The sequence below is a fragment of the Argiope bruennichi genome, chromosome 6 (genome assembly GCF_947563725.1).
Source record: "Argiope bruennichi chromosome 6, qqArgBrue1.1, whole genome shotgun sequence".
NCBI classification, from domain to species: domain Eukaryota; kingdom Metazoa; phylum Arthropoda; class Arachnida; order Araneae; family Araneidae; genus Argiope; species Argiope bruennichi.
This window is the reverse complement of record NC_079156.1, coordinates 101,756,308-101,782,471: the sequence shown is the minus strand read 5'-3', so window position 1 is coordinate 101,782,471 and position 26,164 is coordinate 101,756,308. Positions and strand designations below refer to the sequence as shown.

General features: G+C 30.5%; 1 protein-coding gene across 1 annotated transcript in view; it reads right to left on the bottom strand.

Annotated features, from left to right (window-relative positions):
• Positions 1-18,504, bottom strand: part of LOC129972760 (sialin-like) — a 29,017-nt gene extending 10,513 nt beyond the window's left edge. Inside the window, exons 1-6 of the mRNA XM_056087011.1 lie at positions 18,333-18,504; positions 14,637-14,848; positions 9,780-10,016; positions 4,411-4,591; positions 3,373-3,503; positions 313-462 (exon numbers count right to left, since the gene is read on the bottom strand). Of these exons, the coding sequence (XP_055942986.1) occupies positions 313-462; positions 3,373-3,503; positions 4,411-4,591; positions 9,780-10,016; positions 14,637-14,848; positions 18,333-18,477 (1,056 nt within the window). The 5' untranslated portion in view covers positions 18,478-18,504. The remainder of the gene's footprint in view (positions 1-312; positions 463-3,372; positions 3,504-4,410; positions 4,592-9,779; positions 10,017-14,636; positions 14,849-18,332) is intronic.
• Positions 18,505-26,164: the final 7,660 nt, after the last annotated feature.

The window sequence follows — 26,164 nt, the reverse complement described above, 5'->3', positions numbered from 1 at the left end:
CCGAGATATATCTTACTTAAGTTTTATCACTTTGTATAGGTCTGTCAGACTCCTGAGTTTATGGCATTTAAAAACTCATTTTTCATATTAATCCTCAGTAGCACACTTATATTGTTACAATATTGTATGATATTAAACAATATTATCATTATTGTCGACTATTGAATAATACAATATTGCACAATAATAAACAATATTCTCATTATTGGCGAATATTGAATAATACAAAATTTGCACAATATTAGGAAACGTTCTGTATCAACCGGGAGGGATCTTACTTATTTTTAAAAATATTTAATTTGTAAATCTTACCTCTGTCATGGTGAAATGTAAAACTGTACCCATAAACGTTGGATGGACGATTAGAAAATATGCAATTGACCAGTAATGACCAAATAATCCAAAAAAGTAAGCATAGCTAGCAGGAGATGTGAGCATCTTTTTCCAGGGCGTCGAAGGGGTCTGCATGAAAAAAATAAGGAATTTCTTATATAGAATTTATAGCAAATAAAATATATATCTTTATTTATTTAACATAATTCGAACTAATCTCCACACTTGCTGAAAATTGTTTAAAAAACTTTTGAGTGGGTGTTTATTTATCTCTAAAATGCCTGAAAGGGAGTTTTTTTCTATCACATGCTATCAAACCTTAAGCGATATTAGCAGAGATGAATTAGCCGAGTTAGTTGTTGCTCTGAGTGATTATTAACTTCTCAATTGGCCGTACATGTCTTGATTAATGGTTGAGTACATATCACAGTATATTTACTTGAAGGAAGGAATATTACCTTACCGATGCCTTTTCTTCTTGATTTTTTTTTTATTAAAAAGGAATTATGATACATTGAACATCTTTAAAATGCCATTAAATATATTTGTGGATGTTGTGGTGAAAAGCTTAAAGCTACGAAATGCGGGCAGTTTTTTTTGTCTTGTGGTCTTGTTACTCGGCTGTGAACCACAAGGTCCCAGGTTCTATCCTTGCCCATAACAATCCGCTACAATGTCTTTAAAATTTGAAAGAAATCTTTTCAGAAGAAGTTTATCTTTCCGGCTGTCCGAAAATAAGTTAACACGATAAATGCAAAACATAAAGATCTAGATGAACTACATTTGGTACACAGATTTAACATAAATAAAGCAAAATATAAGCACCTTATTTGGAAATAAATCCGTCAAGTGACTGACCTTCTTTCGGCCTGTACTTTCACAAATATGCCAATATGATAACTCAAAAATGCAAAGATTTAAAATATATGGAATTTAATGTGTGTTTTTGTGATTACTACCGTTGTTCTGAGTCAAATTTTGGTTTTAATCGCTTTGAAATAATGCGCCTAAATCTTTCACCATTTTCCTAGTTCTAGTCAAGGTTTGATCTATAGATCCAGTAGAAATTCTAAGTTCGCGCCAGAGATCAATATTTCGTAACTAATTTTCCGCTAATGCTATGCAATGCATTCGTGGCCATTTTTTAAGGATCACTATTCTATCGGGGGGCATGGAGATAACAACTTAATAGAGAATATGCAAGAGAGTTTGGGATAGATCACTAAATAAGTTTCAATACTGACCTGCCAAACCACCACTTTTTTCATTTTTGTTTAATAACACCTTCAAGCAATTTTGTTATGAGCTTCAATTGTCTTTCTTGTTTCTACTTAATTCCATGTTCATTTAAAAAAGATTATCGGCTTAGACTATTTAAAGTACAATGATTAGTCGTATTTAGGGCAAATAGAAACCGCCTTTGGTATTCTCGCTTCAAGTTATTGGCTGAAATTAGTTACTTTGTTTCACCATTGATCGCGATCGGTTAATAGGTGTATTTAGATACAATAACCTATGGCTTATCTATGAGATAAAAATTTATAAAACCACAGAGGTAACCCGCACGAATAAACAAATACGAAGCAAATATCGCTTCAGATGCAAAGTCTTCTGAGAGCTTGCTTCAAGTATATCAACAATTTGTTTTTGTTTCTACGATTTTATTGGCATTATAGCATCTGGCATGGTGGGATAAACAAATTCTAAAGATATATCGTTTCAAAATGAAGTCTTTTGAGCACTTGATTCAAATATTCCAATGGTTATGTTATTGTTTCTTTGTATTTCTTGATATTACTGCGTCTGACATGGTGGAAAAAACAATTTAGAAGAATGTATTGTCTCAGTTGTGAAATCTTCTGAGCATTTGATTCAAGTATATCAACAGTTTGTTTTTGTTTCTACAAATTTATTGGCATTATAACCCTTGTCATGGTGGAATAAACAAATTCGAAGGATATATCGCTTCAAAATCAAAATCTTTTAAACCAAGTATTCTAGTGGTATATTGTTGTTTCTGGGCTTTCCTTGGCAATATAGCACCTATCATGATGGATTGATATATACGATTTCTAAAACTTTTGTTAATGCAAAAGTTTCGTTATGTGCATTTCATTAAATGAGAATTATACATTTTAACCAATGTATCCTTTTCTTTCACTGAATTTATTGGCAAAGAATCCCTTGTAACGGCTTCCTCTGCGTTTCTGATTTCATATTCTATACAAAAATTGTTTTTATTTATATATATGGTTTATATCTAAAGTTGTAATGTACAATAAAAATGACAAAATGTCCAATAATTTTATGACATCTTCACAATATTGTACTGCATTCAAGATACCTAACATCGTCTGGATGACAATATCTAATACGGAAGTTCAAAATTTCAAAACAATATCTAATACGAAAGTTCAGAATTTCTAAACAATATCTAATAAGAAAGTTCAAAATTTCTAAACAATATCTAATACGAAAGCTCAAAATTTCTAAACAATATCTAATACGGAAGTTCAAAATTTCTAAACAATATCTAATACGGAAGCTCAAAATTTCTAAACAATATTTAATACGGAAGTTCAAAATTTCTAAACAATATCTAATACGAAAGTTCAAAATTTCAAAACGATATCTAATACGAAAGTTCAAAATTTCAAAACGATATCTAATACGAAAGTTCAAAATTTCTAAACAATATCTAATACGAAAGTTCAAAATTTCTAAACAATATCTAATACGAAAGTTCAAAATTTCAAAATAGTATCTAATACGAAGGTTCAAAATTTCAATCTTCGACATATATAGGGAGAAATAGCGCAAAATTCAGAAGTTGTAATTAATAGATGAACCTGAAAAATAAAGCTTTTGAAAGATTTTCGCGACAGATATTTGGATACAGGAATTTGGTTTAAAATGCAATTTTGGAAGAATTATACGAGTTTAATATATATTTGACACATTTAATTATTTTTAATGAATTGAAGTCTTCTTCATAGAAATAAATATTTTAACTTTACAACTGTTTAGTTTCAGTCATACTTTTTCAGAGAGATCCATTTCTTGTCCATCCGTTATGTACTTCAATTCTTCTTCTGTTATTGTTGGATGATCTTGAGGATGTTCATGCAGCAGAAAAGCAAATGCAGCAGCCAATATCAGTGTAGTTGACCCTAAAATAAACAAAGATTTCTCTGAAGTAATTGCATTAAATTGATAAATGCAGTATATTTTAACAATATCAAGGCTTTTCATTTAATACTAATACTTCTATTTTAGCAATATTAAGTGTCACTATAAAAAGAAAATAATTTTAAAGTTTGCCTTGATGATATATAAAGTTGATCTTGATGACATACGTAATCAAGATGTCATAACCTCCAATATCTTGAAAAAGAATTATAGATATTTTATTGGAAATTGTGGAAACTATTAAGATATTTAATTCATGACAATTATTCAGTTTAAACTGTAAGTAAGTAAATGAAATCTATAACTAAAAGTATTCGCATTTTATTTGAGACTCGCTAGTTGAAATTCTCAAGGACTATGGTGCAATAAGAATAAACATCCACCGAATCTTATCCAAAGTTTCCATTAACCTATCATTACAGAATAGACATGAATCAATTGTGGTCAGGCTTCAAGTGCTTTAATACCCAAGAATCTGACAGTTGCGGATTTGATGAAGTGAAAGATCAATTTATTACGCCAACAACTGCATATCCAATGCCACAAACCTACTCTAAGACAATGAAAAATAAATTCTTCATAGTTAAAACAAGGAACCTCATTCTCATCTTTCAGGATAAAAGAAACTTGCTTTTCCAAGATCGGCATTCTGGCTCAATTTTTTAAGTTTTTTTTAACTATACCCAAATTAAAAATATACATTTTATTCATTTAATATTAAAAAAAAAATGTTTCCTTGCCCTTCCAGCCTTCTGATTTAAAGTTCTGAATATATGGATATTTTAAATTACAGTGTTTCCCCTATTCCAAAATGTTTCCATCTTATGCTTGCAATTTCTTGCGCATTCAACAACAGTGTAAAATTTCAATCAAAATTCAGCATCTCACCCCAGAAATAAAATGCGGATGGCCAACGTAAATGAGGAGTGTCGCATAGCCAACCAGTTAATATACCAGTAGCTGCGACTCCAAAGCCGTACCCACATACCACTAATGTTGAAAGAAAACCTCTCTCCTTGCTTGGAAACCAGTTGGATGCCATTCTAAACATAGCTGGGATGACAAAGCCCTATGAAGCAGCAAATAAACAAAATCATTAGAAACAAAGTTTTTATACGATTACGATTCAATAATAAAAGTACAAAACAAAAATAATACTGATAGTTATATTACAAATAAATGTTTAGTAAATTTCACAAAAACTACATATTTTTGATTATTTCCCACATAATTTCTCTAAACCTTTAGACTCCCGCTGGTGTGGTGTGATGTGGAGAGGGGGGTGCCAGCTCAGGTGTCGTCCGTCCCAAAATAGCCCTAGTTTTGCTTCAAACGGGACGTTAATATAACCAAACCAAACCTAAACCTTTAGACAGTTATTCCAGCTTAGCACTAATATGGGTATCCTTTCAAGGTAACATTTAACATTTTGTTGTTGCTGTTTTTTCTTTTTTTTTAAACATAGGTTTTTGTAATCATATCTAAAATATTAGTTATGGTTTTTAGGACTGCGTCATACTTTACAACATCATTATTCCGTTCTTTCATGACTGTTTTTTAAAACAATGTTATACATTTGGATTTCAATGATATTCCATGTTTAAATTTTATTATAAATTCCTTTAAATTTATTAATACCATGAGTATTAGGCAGTTTAGCCAAGAATAGCTAATTCGGCTATTGCACTTTACAGCATAATATCTGGAAATTATGCTATAAATTATGCCGAAGCTATTTTGCTATAAAGTGCAAGCAAACTCAAACTCAAGATTCTGCTGATTCAAAAGCAGTTTGAAGTATTCCAGAGAAGTTTCGCAAATTCTTTGTGTCCTTAAAGTATTTTCAAGCTGAAGGTTCGAATAAATGAAACTGCTAAGGAATTCGATTTGTGAACAGTTACCACCTATGTATGAAATCCTTGTTCTACTCTTTTTTTTCTCCTTCGAACCATCCTTCAGATTCATTTATTTTTAAATTATTAACAAAAAACACAGATTTTCTTTGGTATTAAAATATTTCGAACATTTCTTTGGTATTATTTGTTTGACCTATGAACAACCTGAAATCTAATTTGTAATTCACCTCCTTAATCCCTTCTTCTTCATGAACACAACAGACTTTGCAGACTTTGGCTGCCTCAACCATGTGCACATTCCAGCGCTTTCTATTCCTCGCAATTCCCTTCCAGTTCCTTATTCTTCATAACATTCAGCTCTCTTTCCTCATTATCCAGCCATCAAGTCGGAGGTCTTCCTATGGCCCGAGATCCCATAGGATTTTTAAAAGTGGATATTTTGTGGGTGCTGTTTTTAGGGCTTCTCCAGATATGGCCGAGCCATCTTAAGCTATTACTCCGGACATCCAGTGTTAGCTGTGGTTGCCTATAGAGTCTGCATAATTCAAAACTGAATCTAGCTCTCCAACTTCCTCTCTCTAGTACTGGACCAAAGATAGTTTTAAGGATCTTTCTCCCGAACATGTTCAGAGAACGCTGAGTGTCCAAGTTTCACTTGCGTAGAGCAGAATCTTAACCCTTCAACTTACAAAAATCTAATAGCTGAAAATACGTAAAATTTTTCCTTTTTTGAATTAGTCACGCCATGTTTTTTAATCTTCCGGAAATTCAATTGCGTCTCGAATAAAACGACACTTAATTTTAACTTACTACGCTCTTATATGTATCTAGATATGCAATTCAAGCACATATTGAATAAGCACTTTGTAAGCAATCTTTGCTTTTATTATCGGACCATATTTATGTTTGATAATCAAACTCTTTCACTACTGCATATAGATGTGCTTTGAATGGTTGAATGGTATTAGAATATCTTTAAGATTTCAATATAAAATGTAAGAGAACAACAAAAAACCATAGCAAAAATTCTTAAATATTCAGTATAAAAATATAAAACAACAACAAAAACTTTGAAATTTGCTAATTAGACCTTCGAACTGGACATATCGCCTGGATCTTTAATATATTCCATTTTAATGAGAAGGTTCCGACAAACAACAACCTATATTTCCAATTAACAAAGAATTATAGCAGGCATTTCTCATATATACGAGACGGTAATGTTCATAATATAGGAAAATATTAATAAATGACCTATATCTAATGTAAAATAGACCATTTTAAACTACTGGATTCCAAAACAAAGAATTTAAAAGTAGCTACACTTCTCGATCTGATAAGGTAGCATGCTGACTCACAGAAGTGATAAGTGATACTTGTATAGAGTTAGATAATTTAAGTGAGTCTATGAATTTAAGTGAGTCTATTCCAGTCTATGCCTTCTATCGAGGAATTTGAGAAACAGGAGCATCATCCTTTCCGTTTTGACGACTGCGTAATATAAGAACATCTTCTTACATTCTGTATGCTATTTGCTCCCTGATTATTTCCCTGATACCTAAGGTGAAGTCGATTAGTCACCATAAGTAGCAATGGCAAAAATATTATTTAAAATTTATTTCTAAATGAAATTATTGTTTCGTTTTGGCACACATTAAGTAAAAGAATACGCTAACAAAAACCCTCACTAGTCTCTTAACTCAGATCATAAAATCCGGATAAATATCGAAATTTTTATAATAAATTTGTTTTTATTATATAATAGCTTCGAAAAATTTTCAAATGCTCATTTACAGATTAGCTTTTAAGATATCTTTAGAATGATTTAGTTTATTAATAAGAGAATTGCCAGTGAAAAGTACTTCACATTGTTCTTGGAAAACTGTATAACAATTTTAATTTGATTATTCTATAAATTTTAATTAACTAGAGAAGGAACAGAGCGCGCTGGCGTCCTGGCTTAGGGGCAGCGCGTCTTCCCTGTGATCTGGGCGTCCCGGGTTCGAGTCCTGTGTCGGGACTGGTTGCTCTTCCACCGTGTGAAAGTGAGGTGTGTGAAAGAGACCCCCCCCCATGTAAAAAGGGGTTGTGCAAGCGAGTGTGTCAGGGCCATTTTCTTATGAGCTAGTAATCCAACATCTCCCCTTGGGTGCTTAAGAGTCTTTATCCTCAGAAACTACTGAAACCCCTCTCCGTAGTAACGCGGACACGACATCATTATAAGAAATTTAGGGCTGAAAACAGGCCATTCCCTGCTGTTTCACAGTTTAACAGTTCTCTAGCATTCATTGTCATTTCTACATTTTATGAGAGAAAATTGAATAAAGTGGGAAAATAAATCATAGCTTGAGTAGTCTTCCCACATCGAAATTTTTTTTTTAAGAGAGCGTCATTTAGTTTCAGCAAAAAATGAAACTGTTTTCTGGTCTTTAATTTTCCTAGCAGGAATAAAAAACCAATCGCAAGTCTTCCATTTCATCCAGTTTGAACTTTCGATGTATCTTTGATAAGACCTGAAGGAATTCTAAAAGTAACTTAGTTCGGTTAAATTTATTGTTGCGGATATTTTACAGTTTGCTTGCCTTGTTTAAACTACTATAAAGATTCCTTTTCCATGACCCGTGGATAAATATATTAATTTCCAAAAATCTAAATGAACTTTGAATAAATTTGAGATAGATAACTAACATATACACAGGTTTCATATTTCAAACTAGTTAACATAAATGTAAAATATTTATTGTTGAAAATGTTAAATCGTTTACCTTTATCATCCAAGAACTGCTTGTAATGTCTGATGAAGGAATTGTAACTTAACGAAGTATGTTGTTGTTACTTATGCATCTGTCATAGACAAGCCCGCTGACGAAGTCAGCGATTTAAGCCGAGTTTGTGCAGTAGCTTGTGAGGTTAAAGGCCCCTGAGCACGCGAGGACAGAAGTCTGACTTCTAGCTCATATGAAGATGACACTCACACAATCACTTGCACAACTCCTTTTCTCGGGGGGGGGGCTCTTTCACACACCTCACAGATAGAACAAAGGGAGAGGAATAACCCTGCCCTAATCGCGAATCGAATCCGAGACGCCCAGATCACGGGCAAGACGTGCTACCCCTAGGCCAAGATTGCTTTGAACTTGTTTGTCATAATTGACTTTGAGCTCTAAGCCTTATATTTCAGAAACACTATCTATTGATCAAAATTTCAATCAATAGATAGTAATCAGTTGGAAGAGTTCCTTGATATTCTTCGAGTTAAAAGTCAACATCATCATTTCTATCTAAATAACTTTCCACAAGTTTTCTTTACCTTGATAAAACGTTATATTTCGATTGAATAATTAATTTAAGTAATGAAACTTTTGATGTATTTTTTTAATTATTTGCATAAGAATTATTCTTAGTGTTTATAATATTCTGGGATATTCCGGTTATTTATTCTTGGATATTTATTTCTATCAAAATCATTGAAATTCACTAATAGCATTTGTTAGAGATTTGATTAAACTTTGGTTTAGGTATAATGTTGAGGGTAGAATTTCAGCAAATGTTCTTTCCATAGTATCTTCCAATAGTATCCATAGTATCCACCAAGAACAAATGACCGCGGCTACTCACGGAGGGTGTGGTTCTGCTCCCCAAGGTCACACACGCGGCAGTCGTCAAGTGCAAGTGTGAGCAGCTCGACCATCCACCTTACAGCCCAGACATGTTACCCTGCAATTTCGGATGTTTAGTCCCCTGAAAAAACATCTGAAAGGGAAGCGCTTCAATTCCGACGGCGAACTCAAGGACGCTGTGAAGGACTGGATCTCGTCAAAGCCACAGGAATTCTGGGTACAAGGAATCCTTCGGCTCTTTAATCAATGAGATCGTTGTGCCCAGGTCTGTGGTGTATACGTTGAATAAAGTCTTCATTTATACTCACAATGTCGTTTCGTACCTTTTCATTTGAACACCCCTTGTAATTAATGTTTATGCTGTTGCTGCGGTGTTGTATTAATTGAAAATATTTTATTTGTCATAACAGAAGCGATGAATGGATGACGGAAATCGAAAGGAAAATTAACAACATAACATTTGGATGTCATGATACATTTGAATTAATAATTAAAAAATAATGTAAGTCATAATCTAAGTCGAAACAGAATTTCAATTCCTTGGCCATTTAAGGAAATAAAAATTATTGGTTAAAATTTTATGCAATTTGAACATTCACTAACAATAAAAAGAAAAGTTTCTTAATTGAAGATTTTAATTTTTGCAATAAAAACAGCTATATCACTAAAAATCCATTAAAATTTACTGTTGTATTTGATGTATTAGTATATAATCATCTTTTATAAATCCTATTTTATACAATTTTTTTATAAATATTATAACAGATGCAAATTTTGATACCTGTAATGCACTTCGCAGCAAATTAACGACAATCAATGCATAGATATTCCACGAAGCTGCAAAAGGGGTGATTATTGTCAGTACGCCAATGGCAGCGTTGGATGCTGCTAAAAGAATTTTTGATCCTATAATGTCCGCAAGTTTGCCACCAGGTATCTGAGTGAACATGTATCCTCCGTAGCTAACTCCTAATATGTAGCCCTGCATCTCCGAATTCCAGTCAAAATCACCTTGGTACTAGAAGGTCATAAAGATTTACAAATAAAATAAACAAATTCACAAGAATAAGGAGAAGCAATTGAATCAATGTCTTCGAATTTGAGAACAATATCTCTAAATAGAATTGGTTTTTTCGTACACTTTCTCAATACCACGCTTTTGAGTAAAGATTCATATTTTAGAAAAGATCAAATTTGATCCAAAATATGGCACATATTTGTCGTATTTTGCTGAAATAAATTACTCAAAGTGTTGATGTAATTTATTTCGGTATCTTTAATTAATATGTTTACTTACACACTTATATCGATTGACAGAAGTTTTGAAAAGCAGTAGCTTGAGATGTCCAATGATATTTATAACTGGAACACCATAAGACCTGGTAAACTTTATGAATATTATAAATCTTTTAATGAGGAATGTTCACCGCAGTCGTTTTCTCTATTTATCATGGTTTTGAGATTAAAAAAACCTCTTGATTTCGAAGAATTATTAATAAAAGCACTATGATTAGTCTTAGGTGATAAAACTCTTAACGAAGGTTTAAAAAAGCTTTTCAAAATATTTGATTCCTGTAACAGAAAAAAAAAATCATTGACTTTTACACAGCTTGAATGAATGAATTCGGGAAATTAAATCTGAAATTAATGCTTTTGGTTAAAACAATGTTATATATGTATGTAATATGTTTACAGATTACATATATGTATATATGTATGACTATATGTATCTATAAGATCAGGAAATCCTTGAAGTCTTTAAAAAAATCATAATAAGAAAGAACATATAATAAAACAATAGAATAGTTGGTATTAATACCTTTTTCTTTTAAACGTATAAATACCTATAAAACACACACACACAAAACTGCAGAAAAAAATTAGTAACACAGAAAAACGCAACAAAATAGAACTACAGAAAAAAATATTCAATAAGTACAGAAAAAAAAATTAGTTAACAGGGAGAAAAAAAAAAAAAATTAGTTAAAAAACATACCCGCAGAAAACTCTAGCACGATCGTCTAGAATTTTGCAAATCAGTACCATTATTTCATAAGTTTATTACTCATTTGATCATTTAATCAATTGAGCTATGAATCTGATCATTAAAGGAAATTATAAAATGAATGTTACGTAAGAAAATGGTATATATGTATTTGTTTTCATATTAGGTAACAATCATTTCAGATAATATACTGTTATTTAATCGAATTTCAAAAAAGGGAAACTAAGTGAAAATACTCTGAAAATGATCAGCAATATTTTTATTGATTCAAAAAGAACAAATGCTTCACATGTCCACCATTACGTTGTAAAATAGACTAGAAAGGACTAATAATAAGTTAAACTATAAAAAATAGCATCCTAAAGAAAATCCCCTAGGGTTGAAAATTTCCACAGAATAACTTCATTTATTTTCAAAAATGTAGCAGAAAATGACTGAGACATCTTTTATTTAGAACTAGCCGCCTTTGGCGACCAGCCGGTTCTCCAATCTTAATGTTCGTTTAAATTTTAATAACTTTTAATAAAATATTTAATAATTTTTAACTTAATTTTAACTTAAATTTAATAATTTTAATAAATTTTAATAACAGGTTGAACCGGAATACTCCGGTCGTACCATTAAATATTTTACGCAATTCCAACTTTAATAGATTCTTCAGCAAAATATTTTAAAACTTCAAATTTTGATAGTCATATAATTCACTCATAATATTATAAAGGCCTTCAGTCATAGCGTGGTATGTATCTCTCTCATTTTCTGTTACCCCTCGTAGAAATTATGCTTTAAATTAAAGTGTAAATGATTAATTTGCAATTAATATAATAATATATTTTACTGAAGCAAAGCATTTTTTTTAATAATATGATTACTGATAATAGAGGCACTGAGCGTTTAAACTTTATGGTCACTAAAGAATATCTTTCTTAATTTATGTAATATCTCAAGAATTTGTCAACAAAAATTTCTCAGATTCATCATGAACAGATCGATTCATTAACAATGTTTCATTTTAAATGCATCAAACACTAAGAAAATAAAATGAATTGTTTAAAATAATCGGCCGAAAACAGGTTTAAAAAAACTACTTAAAAAACGCTGTACTTAAAACTATAAGCATATACAAAAATATATATAACTAACATAAATACAATTTAATTACAAAAGCATGCAATTAATCTAAAAATAATTTAAATAATCGAAAACAGGTTAAAAAAAACTACTCAAAAAACGATGTACTTAAAACTATAAGCATATACAAAAAATATATAACTAATATAAATACAATTTACTTACAAAAGCATGCAACTAACCTAAAAATAATTTAAATCATCCGTTGGTTGTCATGTCAACAATCAGAAAACAATGCGCATGCGTGAATTTTCTTCGTCAGTTACGTTAACGCAAATGCGTGAATTTTTCTACGCCAGTTGGGGTAACGTTATGCAGATTATACATTTTTAATTTCCTTTATTCTGTGTTATTTTAATTCAAAAGTACTTCAGAATGAATCTGAAACATGGATTAATTAACAATGTTTACTTTTAAATGCATAAAACATTAAGAAAATAAACAGAATCGTTTAAAATAATCCGCCGAAAAATGTTAACCCTAGCTTCATTACTGTTGGGAGAAAAAGAAAACTGAAGCCTTACTCATTTGGCGGTGGGGAAAATGGAAAATATTTTTGGCGGAAAAGTTGGCGGTGGGGAAAATGGAAGATTTTTTTGGCGGGAAAGTTAGTTTTTAATTAATAATTAAAATTCTAATTAAAATTTCAAAAAAGGGACCCCAGGTGCACATTCCCGACCTCTAAGGGAGAGCGCCAACACACACACACACACACACATTGAGCTTTATTATAAGTATAGATAACTTCATAACTAAAGAGGAACAGTGTTAAACCTAAGGCAATTCATGATAATTTGTTCTTTTTGATAGAGTTTTGAAGTGTTATGGACATTTTTGAGAATTCTATATAGTATATTCTTTCATTTACACTGTGTGATTTAAATATTAGATTTAGCTGCCTACACAGTATTAATCATATTGAAATTTGATTACAACATATATTCTTTTTGAGTTGCTAAAACTATTGAGTAGGAAAATTCGACCATGCTAACAAAAATAGCAATCATTGATTTTGTCGGATTTGAAGGATGTGTTTTGGAGCAGTGAACAGATTAAATGGATATTAATCATAAACATAATTCTTTCACATGCATCATTTTATTTACTTGTTGGAGAAGTAACCTGAATTGCCTGACGAGACAGTCTATTCATCAAATGTCCTTCAAATTCATCAACAGTCTATTCATCGGTGTTCTCAAGGTCACAAATGTCGCTTTTATCAATTTTGCAGTGAAATAAAAGGACCCTTTCTGGTGTTCCGAATAAAAAAAATGACCTCAGTTCTAAGATCCATCTTATAGAGTGTCTCGATATGATTTATGATGGTGTTTATTTATATTGCTTGACTGCCTTATAACTTATGTTGTAGTTCGTCTATTACTATCAATAGCAATCAATTAGCTATTTTTTCTTTGGTAAATATTTTTTTCGTTCCCAATTCTGTTTCTTGCTAAAGTGTTAGGTATATTCCTATAGGATGACTACCTATTGCAATGGTTCTCATGGAAAGACTTCGTGAATATTTCTTTAGTGTTTTACCGATCATGGCCCCTAGAACCCCAAATCAACCTTCACTCGAAAAGTTCATTATTCGTTTCTTTTTCGTTCCCAATTCTGCTTCTTTCTAAAGTGTTAGGCATATTCCTATATTCAGTATTTACCGATCATGGTCCATAGAACCCTAAACTAAACGTTTAAAAGTTTATATATATATGTAATGATATTTTAATTCTAATTTCAATTTAATTAATTTCCAAGATTTTATCTTAATTTAGCCCATAGTAACTTGATTCTAAAAATATTCTCTTATTTCGTGATCCAATTTCACTTTCGGTTTAATTAATTCCTCTGTAAAACTAATGCGCCATCAGTACTACGTATCAAATGAAAGTGATACTTCCGTTCCCCTTCTCAAGGTCAACAAATGTGTTGAATTGGCGCTTGGCCGGAAATCCCATATTATATAAGACTAGTGATCATTTGTTTCTCTCTTTCCCCTTTCTACTTCTGCTTTTGTGCATCGCTGTGGCGGACGTGCCTTGTCCGCGTCTCTGCTTGTAATATATATATATATAATTATACGTATAACTGCTTTGTCCATGTTTTCTTGCGAACAGGATAGCTAGAGTAATTTTGTTTTGATTTTAACTAGCTTTGAATGATGATAAAATAAAACGGTTTACATAGGCGATAGTTGAGATCATCCTGTGTGGTACCCCCCATAATCCAATTTTCCACGCAATTTAAATGTCTCTTTCCTCCATAAACCGGCAAACTGTAATATTCACTGTTACTTCAGCTAGAAAACTGTCCAAATGAATCCGGTTTATAATTTTAAAGGCTTGACCTGCAAGAATAACCTGGTGTTTGAATGGATAACCTTCCTAATACTGTAATCTTTCAATCTATAAGTCATTTATTTATGTTTAAATATATAAGTCAAATATTTAAATATATTATTTACAATTCCATAAATAATATTAAATAAAAGCATTCACTTACTGTTGGTCCTTCAATGGTATTTTCAGAGGCTGATGGAAATGGGCAAGAAACTTCACGGTTGTTGAGATGGAAAGTTTCATTTGGTTGTATGTGTTTTACCATCGCCACAATGGAGACACTAACAACCGACCTGTTTGCATTTATAAAAAAGCAATTAAAAAATCCTAGCATTGCTACAATATGTCTCTTTCCTAAGCAATTTGGTCCTCTTGCTGCAATATAAATAATATGAATTAATAATCGAAATCTAGGATTTATTTAAAAAAGAATTGATGTTAGATACAATAAAAAATACTCTAATCAGCCTATAATAATTATTGATATTGCATTTATAAATTATATTATAAGTATTGATCACTACATGATGAGAAATAACAATATAATAAATTTAATAATACGTTTCAACACATTGAATAGGCAATATTTCCTGGAAGCCAGGAATTGTTTTTGTAAATTCGCTTTCATTTGACATCAAATATGTTTTAAACTATATGATTTGGTTAAATGATTTTGGTTTTATCAGTTTCTAGCTTACTTTGATGCCATGTGACAACATATATAGCGACGTAGTTCTCACTAATTTTAATACTTCCTAAAATTACACTTATGAGAGAGAGAGAAAGACATTAAAGAGGCTTCCTACATGAACTACATCTTATATTATCTTGATTTTCTTCAAATTACTTGACGGCTATTTTGATTTTATCTATGAAAAAAAATATGAATCAAATATCACACAGTCACAGTGGACTTGTGGTTATCTAATTTCGGAGTCAACCGGATTGGATGGATTTGATTTGCCTAAACTCCTCTTAAGAATTAATGAATCTTATGTATGTAAAATGTCACCAAGGTTAGAAAGATTTGCTTTCGATTGTTAGAAAAAAGCTTTAAATCAAGACTTTCTTGCATTCATTTGTCGATATCATTAATCAATCAAGATTCAAAATCTCAAGATGTGTCACAAAATTGTGATGTTAGGATCTCTTCAACGGCAAATGAAGTTTTGTGATTTCAAATAAAGTCATTATTAGTCGAGAGCTGATTTCAAGAACATGGCGGGGTTGAAAAAGAAAAAAAAAAAAAGCGAAACAATAGTGATAAATTACTGTTTAAGCCATTAGCTGCCACTGCCCCTATTTGTGATTTTTTTTAAATTTTATATTCCCCACTCGGTACTAAATATATATTTGCCTCACAGTTTAGTTTTATTCAATATATATTTGCCAAAAATTTTACGTAACAGAAAATTTGCATTCTGGATTTCGTTTTTTAACAATAAGCGAACAAATTGGAAATTCATCTGTTAGTTGAACAGAAAAGAAATGTCACATTTGAAGCATTATATTTTTGGTTTAGTTATTATATTATAAAGAAATACCGAATATAAATATGTAATTTAGGGGTTACAGTAATGATCCGCTACTTTGTTTTTTTACTGAAGTGGTTTCATAGATCACTTTATAATGATACCCTTTTTCTAAAACATACAAAGTTAAAAAAACACACAACATAATTTGAATATTATACTGTTAAACAAATTTTTATGCGATGTATAACTTATCCGGCCAAAAATTTCAAAAAAATGGTCAAAATAAAGGGTGTCCCAAAATTAACGCAAGATTTAAATTTGCTTCCATTCATGCATTGCAATCCTATTAAAAATCCTTTTGACATCTGATAATTTAGTGTTAGTAAAAATGGGGCGTTACGATAGAGTATGTTTTCATTGTTGAGGAATATTTCAAAAATACCGAAAGTTTAGCGACCACAGTTGGGAAATTTAAGAATTGGTCCCCTAGATCGTGTAATTTAACTCCACTGGATTTCTTTTTATGGGGATTTTTGAAGTCAAAGGTCTATGCCAACAAGCTCGCAAGGAGGTATGCATTGAAGGATTAAATTCAACTCAACATCAACGAACTTCAGCCACATTTATGCAAAATGGTCATGGAAAATTTCGATTAACAAGTGCGTATGTGCCAGCAAAGCCGTGGAGGTTATTTTCCCTATGTGTTATTCCATGTATAATCCTATACTTTACGATTCAATAAAAATATAACAATTTAAAGGAAAAAAACTGTGTTTAATTAATTCAAATCTTGCGTTAACACGTTGTTCCATCGCGTAAAGCTTCATTTTTACTAACACTAAACTATCAGCTGTCAAAAGTTTTTTTAAAAATTCAGATTGCCAACACTTTACTTCACGAATGGTGGCAAAATCAAATCTTGCGTTAATTTTGGAACACCCTTTACTTTCCGTCTGGCTGTGAGAGCCAAATAAAAGTACATGCCTGTGTTCTAAATTTTGAATCATGGGCTGACGATAAGATTTTGTTTATATCACAAGGTTTTCACTTTTGTTTGTAAGCTAATACAACAGGCACAAAATAAGTTAAAAGCATACCGTTAACACAACGTTTTAATACAGTAAATTCATGTTTAAAAAATACTTTTAAAATTATGCGACCAATTAAATTCTGAAACCTTGCTGGGTATTTTATGATGTTGCTACAAAGTATAAAACAAGGCGATGATACATTTAGATGATATATGAAGCCTTATAATGTGATTGAATTGTTGCTTGAATTTTTGATTAATTATAAACCTAGAATCATTACTGCAATCCATTCGTTTATATTGCAACACAAATGTGAAAACACGGCAATCGTCTAAGCATCTCATTTCTAATTGGTAGGGCAATTGTTCAAATCCCAGCCAAAAAGTTTTATTGAAAGGCAGGATAATCTTTTATTTAAAATCTTATCTGTTATTTAACCCTTTCTAGGGCCGTGGGAAGTATGCTTCCCACCAAGTTTATTAATCTTTGTATGAAATTATGTAGGTTGGCATAAGTTCTGGCAAATTTTTTTAGTAAGTCAGAAACTTAGATGCTTCAGTTCTTTATCTCAGACAAAATGATGTGTCTTGATTTGTTACTTAATGATTAATTAACCAAATTATCTAATAAGACTAATAACTCAAATTTATCTAATAAGCTAAATGAATCACTTTTCTTATTCTAATTTCAAGCCTAAAAATATTTTAACATAATATGACTAGAAAAAATGGCCCTTTAAAGGGTTAACTAAGATCTGGAAGGTTCTAGATCTTTCTTATGCATACAAATTGGATTATTCTCGAATCTTTTATATATGTATAGAAGCTGAACTACTTCAGAGATCTGTATATTCTCAATCTCGTTCTGTTGTGAGTTGCTTAGTTCTAATAAATCTAATTATTTGCTTAAACTCACGGCAGGGTTCTTCACATCTTCGGGACAATATACTTGTAGATTTTTGGTACAAACCTTCATTAAAGAGTTCAATGTTAAATAGATCAAGTTCATAAGGATAAAATTTCATAAATTCGTTTCACTTTTATAATGAAAAGTATCTGAATTCTTTCTCACGTGATCGTAACGATATATGAACTGACTCCATTAGGGATGTTATTAAATATCTAATTATAGTTTATAATGCATTTTTTATCTATTTTAAAATTTACATGATGTTACTAGTGGAAGAATTTGTTGTCTTGGGCTTAAGATAAATATAAGTCAGATTTGATATAACTTTAACTAACTTTAAACACAGAAATGTTCTAAAACAATGCTCCAAAATATAAATAAATAAAAAAACTGATATTTAAGTCTCGTTAATAGATATCCATTGAAGAATATGTTTTTGCTTACCTGTTTTCCTTTCTGACGCTACTGAATCTGTATTTTCTGATACATTTTTTGCATTAAAACTATATTTTCTTCTTTTCCTTTTGATTTTGTTCATTATTCCTTCAACCATTCTTCCAGGAGCATTTTTAATTCTGTCAAAGATCATGATTCAAAATTTCCCAGAGGATTGTACCTGGAAAAGAGCACTTAATATGTTTGTTGTCTTGTAAGCAATCAAATGGATTTGGCTGCTTTACATATATGATTGATCTTTTTATATAGAAAAAAAGACAAAAAAGAGGTTTAGGATTTTGGCATTAAAATTTTTAATATATAAACATAAGCATGGATTTATATTATTTAAAAATATTTTGAAGGTACTTTAGAATATCGATATAAAACTATCTACTTACATTAAGTCATCATAAGGAAACATTAAGTCATCATAAGATAAAAATCAAATGAATATTTGCTTATGGTGTCTATTGAACTGAAATTTGTTAAAAAGTTTCCAAATTAGCAAAAATTAATATATTTTTTTTTATCTGTAAAGTATATGATTATAATAACATACAAAAATTGTATCTTATTCTGTGGTTAAAATAATATTGAACTAATTGCTATTTAGTAAACTGAATAGTTAATGAAATCAAAAGAGAAATATGTTTTTAATATCTTTTATTAAAAGGAAAATCTATTTTTAAAGAATTACATGACTTTGAAATATTTCATTTGTTTGAATGGTTTAGGAAACTGTATGAAATTTATAATATGAATTTTTGCTGTACAATAAAGTGAATCTTTGTTTCCACTTAATATTAAAAGATTAAAGTTAGCTTAAAATTACAAAAAGCTTTTAATGCAAATTCAATATACATGCGGGAAAATATTTTGTGAGAATTAATAACAAACAAAACAATATCTTTATTCCGTGAATGTATTTTCTAATCTATACTTATAATAAAGCTCAATGTGTGTGTGTGTGCGTGTGTTGGCGCTCTATAGGCCAGACCGTTCGACCAACAGCTACGAAATTTGGCACGTGTATACCTTGGAGGCCGGGAATGTGCACCTCGGGGTAATTTTTTCGAATTTTTAATTAGAATTTTATTTATTTAAAAAATAAGCGAAATTGTGGCGTGTTTCTGCTATAACTTCCGAAAATATTACCGCACAAAAAAGATTTTTACATAAAGTTAGAGATCAAACATTTATCTTTTAAATGATACCAATGTTTTAAACTTAAAATTAAATTTCTATTTTTAATTAATTTTTAAATAAATATTTTAACTATCTTTTTCAACAATTTTTTTCGTACAAAATAAAAATAAAATTTAAGCTGCACGAGCACGTTTCGCATTCATGGGGGAAAATTAGCTTTTTTCAAAGTGTTGCCATCACATTGATTAAAGCACCAATTAAAAATAAATTAAATCTTTTTGGAAATGAAATCTGCAAAAATATAATTTTCAGCACGTGTTTGTAGGAAATGAAACAAATATAAAATATTATTTTTTCTAAAAAATAAATTCAAGAAAAATTATTTTATGATCTTTTACATTATCTATATTATTAATCCAGTAAATCAGTTTTATTTTAAGGCAAGTTTTCTTTAACATGAACAGAATATCCATTCAAATCAAGGCCACACAGCTAATTTGTAAACCTTTAGTAATAGACACAGATCTTCTAAAATGGTCTAAATGGAAAATGATTATATTTTATGTAACTTGATCCAATAAATGCTCTAATAAATAACGAATTTTTGATTTTACACAAAGCTTCTGCTGTGGAAATCACGTTTAACAAAATGTTCTTGAAACACTAATATTTTAAATAAAGAATTAATTTCCAGTCAACTAAATCAATCACTACTAGACTAATTTATGAAAATTTGAATATCACTATTCAAAAAAAAAAAAAAAGGATAATTTTAGATTTTCCATCGATCGTTTTAAAGAAAATACGCCAATCAGCGCTAAGGTTTCTCAAGATTAATTGGCCTAAGACTATGAAAATGTTGAGTTTTTCTAAATTTTTAACATTCAAAACTTCATAAATCAGTCTTAGTTGATCGTGGAAAATAGAACATTCATTAATTTATTTAAAATTTGGTGTATCCAGAATATTTCTCAGAATATGATACCTAACTGCATTAAATTTAGACTTCATAATTTTTGAAATATAATTATAGACCGGAACAAAATATTATTATTGATTTCATTTCAATCGTTTTGAAAGCAAAACTAAAAACTGAATTTTATGCTGCCTCTGAGAAATTTTTGTTGATTTATTCTTTGAGATATTACATAAATTATGAAAAATATTTTGCAGTTCACATAAGACTTAAATACCGAGCGATTCTGTTTGCAGTACTCATATTCAATAATAATAATAATAAATAAATAACAATAAAAATGATAAATAAAATAAATGGCTTTTTTTCATTAAAAGATATCTTTATATTAATTGCAATATCAGCATTTCCACTTGAAATTAAAGTTGAAGTTTTATCGGAAATGACAACAAATTAGGAAAATATATATAGTAAATTGAACGAAACGATCTAAACAACAGTATAAGTTTGGTATGACTATCAAAATTTGAAGATTAAAAATGTTTTGTTTGAGAAGCTATTAAGAGACAAGTTACTTAAAATATTTAATTGAAAATTATAGCGAGCGGTAATACTGGTGAACCGACTGGTCGCCAAAGGCGGCTAGTTTATAATAATTTCGAATTAAGCAATAAATGCTTTTGTCAGTTTAATTTTTTAAACTTTTCAAATATACTTAACTGAATATTTTTGATAAGCATATTAGTTTAATATGAGGATATGCTATTATTATCAACTCCATAAAAACTAAAAACTAAATATTATGCTTTAAAATTATTTTTATGCCTACTTTTTTCACGTTTATCTAAAAATAATTCTGCATTATATCCTTTAACAGTAAACATAAAGAGCATTTACCTCTTACCTGTTACACCATTCATAAAGATCCAAGCTAAGACCAGTCGAAAGTAACAAATATTCAAAACTCTTCGTAGATGTTTATACGAGTGTTATTTTTCACATTGTCTTTATGAGTTATGTCCGTGCATTGCTGCTTTTTTATGTAGCTGCGTCATTAAGCAAAAGCCCAAAATACAGCGGTGCCAGTTTTTGCATTCAATACATGATCTCACTTTACCGTTGAACAAGCATGATTGTAAAAAATGCTGAGAGATAGATACACGTTAGACAATATCTTAAATTTTACAAAAAGAAAAAAAAATCTGGGATTTTTCTTTGTTTTTATTTTTATATCTGCACGATTATTTCAATGAATCTAACACTTCATAATATTCTTTTTTGTTTCAAAAGCGGATGCATGAGGACAAAAGAGAAAAGTTGATAACATTTCTGTGATGGATGAACCTTCATTGAGATATGAATTATTTCAGATGGAAAATCTAGATTAATTTTTTTTAAACAAAAGCGTAAGTTTTTCTCTGTAATGCGTAGGGAATAATCGATAAAATTTAATTTTGCATTTATTCATTTAAATGACAATATGAGTCACTAAAAGTCAATGCCTCACTAAAGGCCACTAGATAAATTTTTTTCTTAGTCAAAAGCATAAATTTACCTCAGTAAAGCATAAGGAATAATCGATACATTTAATTTTACATTTATTTAACAGTAACTCTATTTAAATGACAATATGAGTCACTAAATGAAAATGCCTCACTAAAGGCCACTAGATAAGTTTGTTTCTTAGACAAAAGCATAAGTTTACCTCAGTAATGTATAAGGAATAATCGATACATTCATTTAAAAGTAACTCTATTTAAATGACAATATGAGTCACTAAATGAAAATGCCTCACTAAAGGCCACTAGATAAGTTTGTTTCTTAGACAAAAGCATAAGTTTACCTCAGTAATGTATAAGGAATAATCGATACATTCATTTAAAAGTAACTCTATTTAAATTACAATGTGAGTCTCTAAAGGAAAATGCCTCACTAAATGCCACTAGATTAATTTGTTTCTCAGACAAAGGTATAAGTTTGTCTCAATAACTTGTAAAAAATAATCGATATATTTAAATTTGCCTTTATACACTAGTAACTCTATATGAATGACAATATGAGCCACTAAGGTCACAAGATTAATTTGTTTTTTTTTAGACAAAAACGTAAGTTTACCTCAGTAATGCGTAAAGAATAATCGATACATTTAATTTTGCATTTATTCACTAGATTCACTAGTAACTCTATTTAAATGACAATATGAATCGCTAAAGATCAATGCCTCAGTAAAGGTAATTATTTAGTGGGTGTATTTATAAATATGTTAAACAATAAAGCATTGCAACAGACGAATGAAATTTCGTAGATAGTCTAACACCAAATTTGTAATTTTTACTCCAAAGTTGAATGAAATTTAACAGAAAATTAGACAGCAAGATAGACATTCAGAAAAGGTCTATCTGGTTGTTAGAATATTTGAAAGACAGAAATTTGAAATAATTAGAATAATGAAATTCGGTACATCAATTTAACATCTAAACTGTAGATCCTTATGTAGAAATGTTTAACCAAATCATTCATGGAGTTGGGCTTCTGTCGTTTTGTACATTCGCATATTTGTAAACGCGATAGCTCAAACGTTTTCATGTGTTTATTTAATTAAAACTGTGGTTACATTTTGATTTAGATCAGTAGATAAAAAAACCCATCCAAATGGTTTTCTTTATTATATTACGACGCATAACGCTCTTCTGTGTGTGGCACATAAACTAAACATCTGAGCACTTGTGATTTTTCACGACTTTGCACAAATTCACAATTTTATTTAAGAAGAACTGCATACCTTTAAAATATTATACCTTTATTAAAGAGTGCTTGCGAAATTCCCTGGGAGACAACTACTGTTATTTCTTACTAGTAAAAATATAGTTTATACGAAAAAATTAAATTAATGATTATTAAAAAATTTCTTGATGCAAATAAGCTCCATCCATTCAAGTGCCCGCACTTTTCTTTGCTTTTCTATTATTTTCAAAAATTATTTTATATCCATAGAATCATAAGTCCTGTGTGGATTTTAAAACCAATTTAAAAAATGAAATCATTGTTTCATTTATCTCTATACCTTCTTGAAAAAAAGAACTTCTCGTGTTTACGAGATAAATTAGACATTCATTTTGGTATTTTTACTTTTTCATATATAAAGTAAAAGTGTTAATAACCATATAAAAAATCACAGGAAATTTCGCCGAATTTTTATGTTTCAAACCATTATGAGTTCGAAAAACATATTTTTGGCATTGTGTCTGTATGTCTATCTGTATGCATAATAATAATGGCAAAAGGAATGAGAAGAAGGCGAAACAGCCCAGTCCATATTCAACATAATACCAAAGATTTTTCTTCATGTGGCTAACTAGACCAGAGCGGATGTCCTGTTCTTCACTGGACACGACCCATTCACGACATACCTACACAGATTCCATGTGACCAACTTTCCTTGTTGTAGATGTGGGAAGATAGGATCCCTAATTCACTATGCCACCGACTGCTCACTGACTGTCTCATGGCATATGAGAAAGCCAGAAGCAAATCTCGAGGAAGAGTGGTACAGGCGAGTTGCATCGGATACTTTTTCACGCGGCAAGATTCAATCTATAGTAAATCATATTCATAAATATCAGGATCTCTTCAAGACCACATAATAGCTAAGACCAAAAATGTTTCTCGGCAAAATCAGCCGATTATTCCCTCATAAGTGCAATACCTTACTGAACAAATTTACCACGTTCTTACGAAGGAAATCAAAACCACAGGACCCAGAGGAACTCCATAGATTTCTGATTCAGCAATGTTTGTTTATATATTTATATATGACATATAGATGTTTACAATGTTATTTATCATTTTTTCCTTTTCAATTAGTAATCTCATTTCTCTGTAAGTTCAACCTATTGCCAGCATTTGTTTTTAAGTCTTTTTGTTCCCTTCATTTGATTATTACCTTGCTAAACCATTAAATTTAGCCAGTCAGGATTTGACATCGATGGGAGTCTTCTCTGTGGAGATCCCTCGATAATTTGTTGTACCTTTCTTTCTCTCCCCTCTTCTTTTCCCTCCATCTTGTGCTCATTTAACCGGTTAGATAACTCAGTGTTACAGATACCGCGGGCACAGGAAGGCATTATGTTAAGATATGTGAGCACAATAATTCTATAGGTGTCCTCTCCTCCCCCGCATAGAACTGTGGATATTGGAACAAGACAATGAACGTTAAGAACACTCAGATTTTAAATCAGCACATGAGAGTTTTACGCTTTGTAGTATAATATAGAAAACCGAAGATGCATTTCTGATGCTTTTATATCGACCGATCTAAATCAAAATTTATCAAAGAGCCACAGTTTTAATAAAATAAATACATAAAATAATAATAATTTATCTGAGCCGTTGTATTTCTGAGTTATCAAGTATACAAACAAGTAAATGTTCGAAGATTTGAAGATTAGAGTTCCCAAATGATTACATGATTTTCTTCACATATTCTCGGACTGTTTTAAAATAACTCGGCTGAATTCACAATCTAAATATTTGTAGAGCAATATAATATTGGGTGTAATAAACAAAAAAACAGCAAAATTTTTGTAATTTTTTATTCATATGTATAATTGTTATTCATTTTTCTGGAAACGATAAATATTTGACAGTTTCAATCGTGTTGACCATGCACTTGTTAAATATTGCACTCAAATACTTACTTCCTTACAGGTTCCTTATTTGTACTGATTCTCTCTCATCCTTATTTTTGCTTAGTAATATTTCTTCCTGCAACAAAATTGTAGTGAATTTTCACATCACTCTTTAAGAGCTTAAAGCAAAAGGAATTAGTGTCTATTTTTCACATGTCCGAAGACATACTGGCATTTTAGGGAATGAAAGAGCCGATTGGCTTGCAAAGCAAGCTACAAACCTAAACACCATTGATCCTCTGAGCATCCCCAAATCTCACATTCGTAATGAGAATCACAAAAAGACCATTCTCTTATGGAACAAGCTGTACCAAAATTCGTCAACTGCCTCTTTAACCAAATTATTTTTCCCCACAATTTCTCAAAGATTGAATAACAAGCATTTTTTCAGTGATTTTCACTTAACAAAATTTCTTACTGGACACGGTAATTTCAATTACTATCTCGAGAAATTTGGATTATCGAACACTGATCTGTGCACTTGCAGCTTGGGTGGAGTTCAAAATGTCGAACACTTGCTTTTTGATTGCTCCAAACTTACTGAAGGGAGAAGAGATTTTACTGTGGATCTCGATGCCTGCAATATTAAATTTCCACCTCCGCTTCATGTTTTGGTGGACAACAAAATAGCTTTTTTCTCATTCTGTAAATTTATTGCCTTTGCTGCTTCAATTTTTAATTAGTTTTGTTGTTTATTTTTTCCTGTTGTTTTTATCTTTATTTTTATATGTACATATTTTTATCTATGTATGTAGTTGTTTCTACTTACTTCTGTAAGCCGTGTGCTGTACTTTGTGCTGCACAAGGATTGGCTTATTATTAATAAAAAAAATACTTACTTGAAATTACAAAGTTTCATTCAATAAAGTGTGTTATTGAACGAAAACTTTACGACTTCTGGTAGAGCTTGAAAATAAAAATTTTATGTCATTGAAATTTTGAAATGGTACCCGTAATGTAAAAGTATGAAAATTTAAAATATTCTTCTGACAAGAAGATTCCTGTTTCAATCTGCAAAATTTTCAGTATTCAAATTTTTAAATTTTTTTAACATTTAATGTCGTTATCAGATATGGTTAGTGCATCGA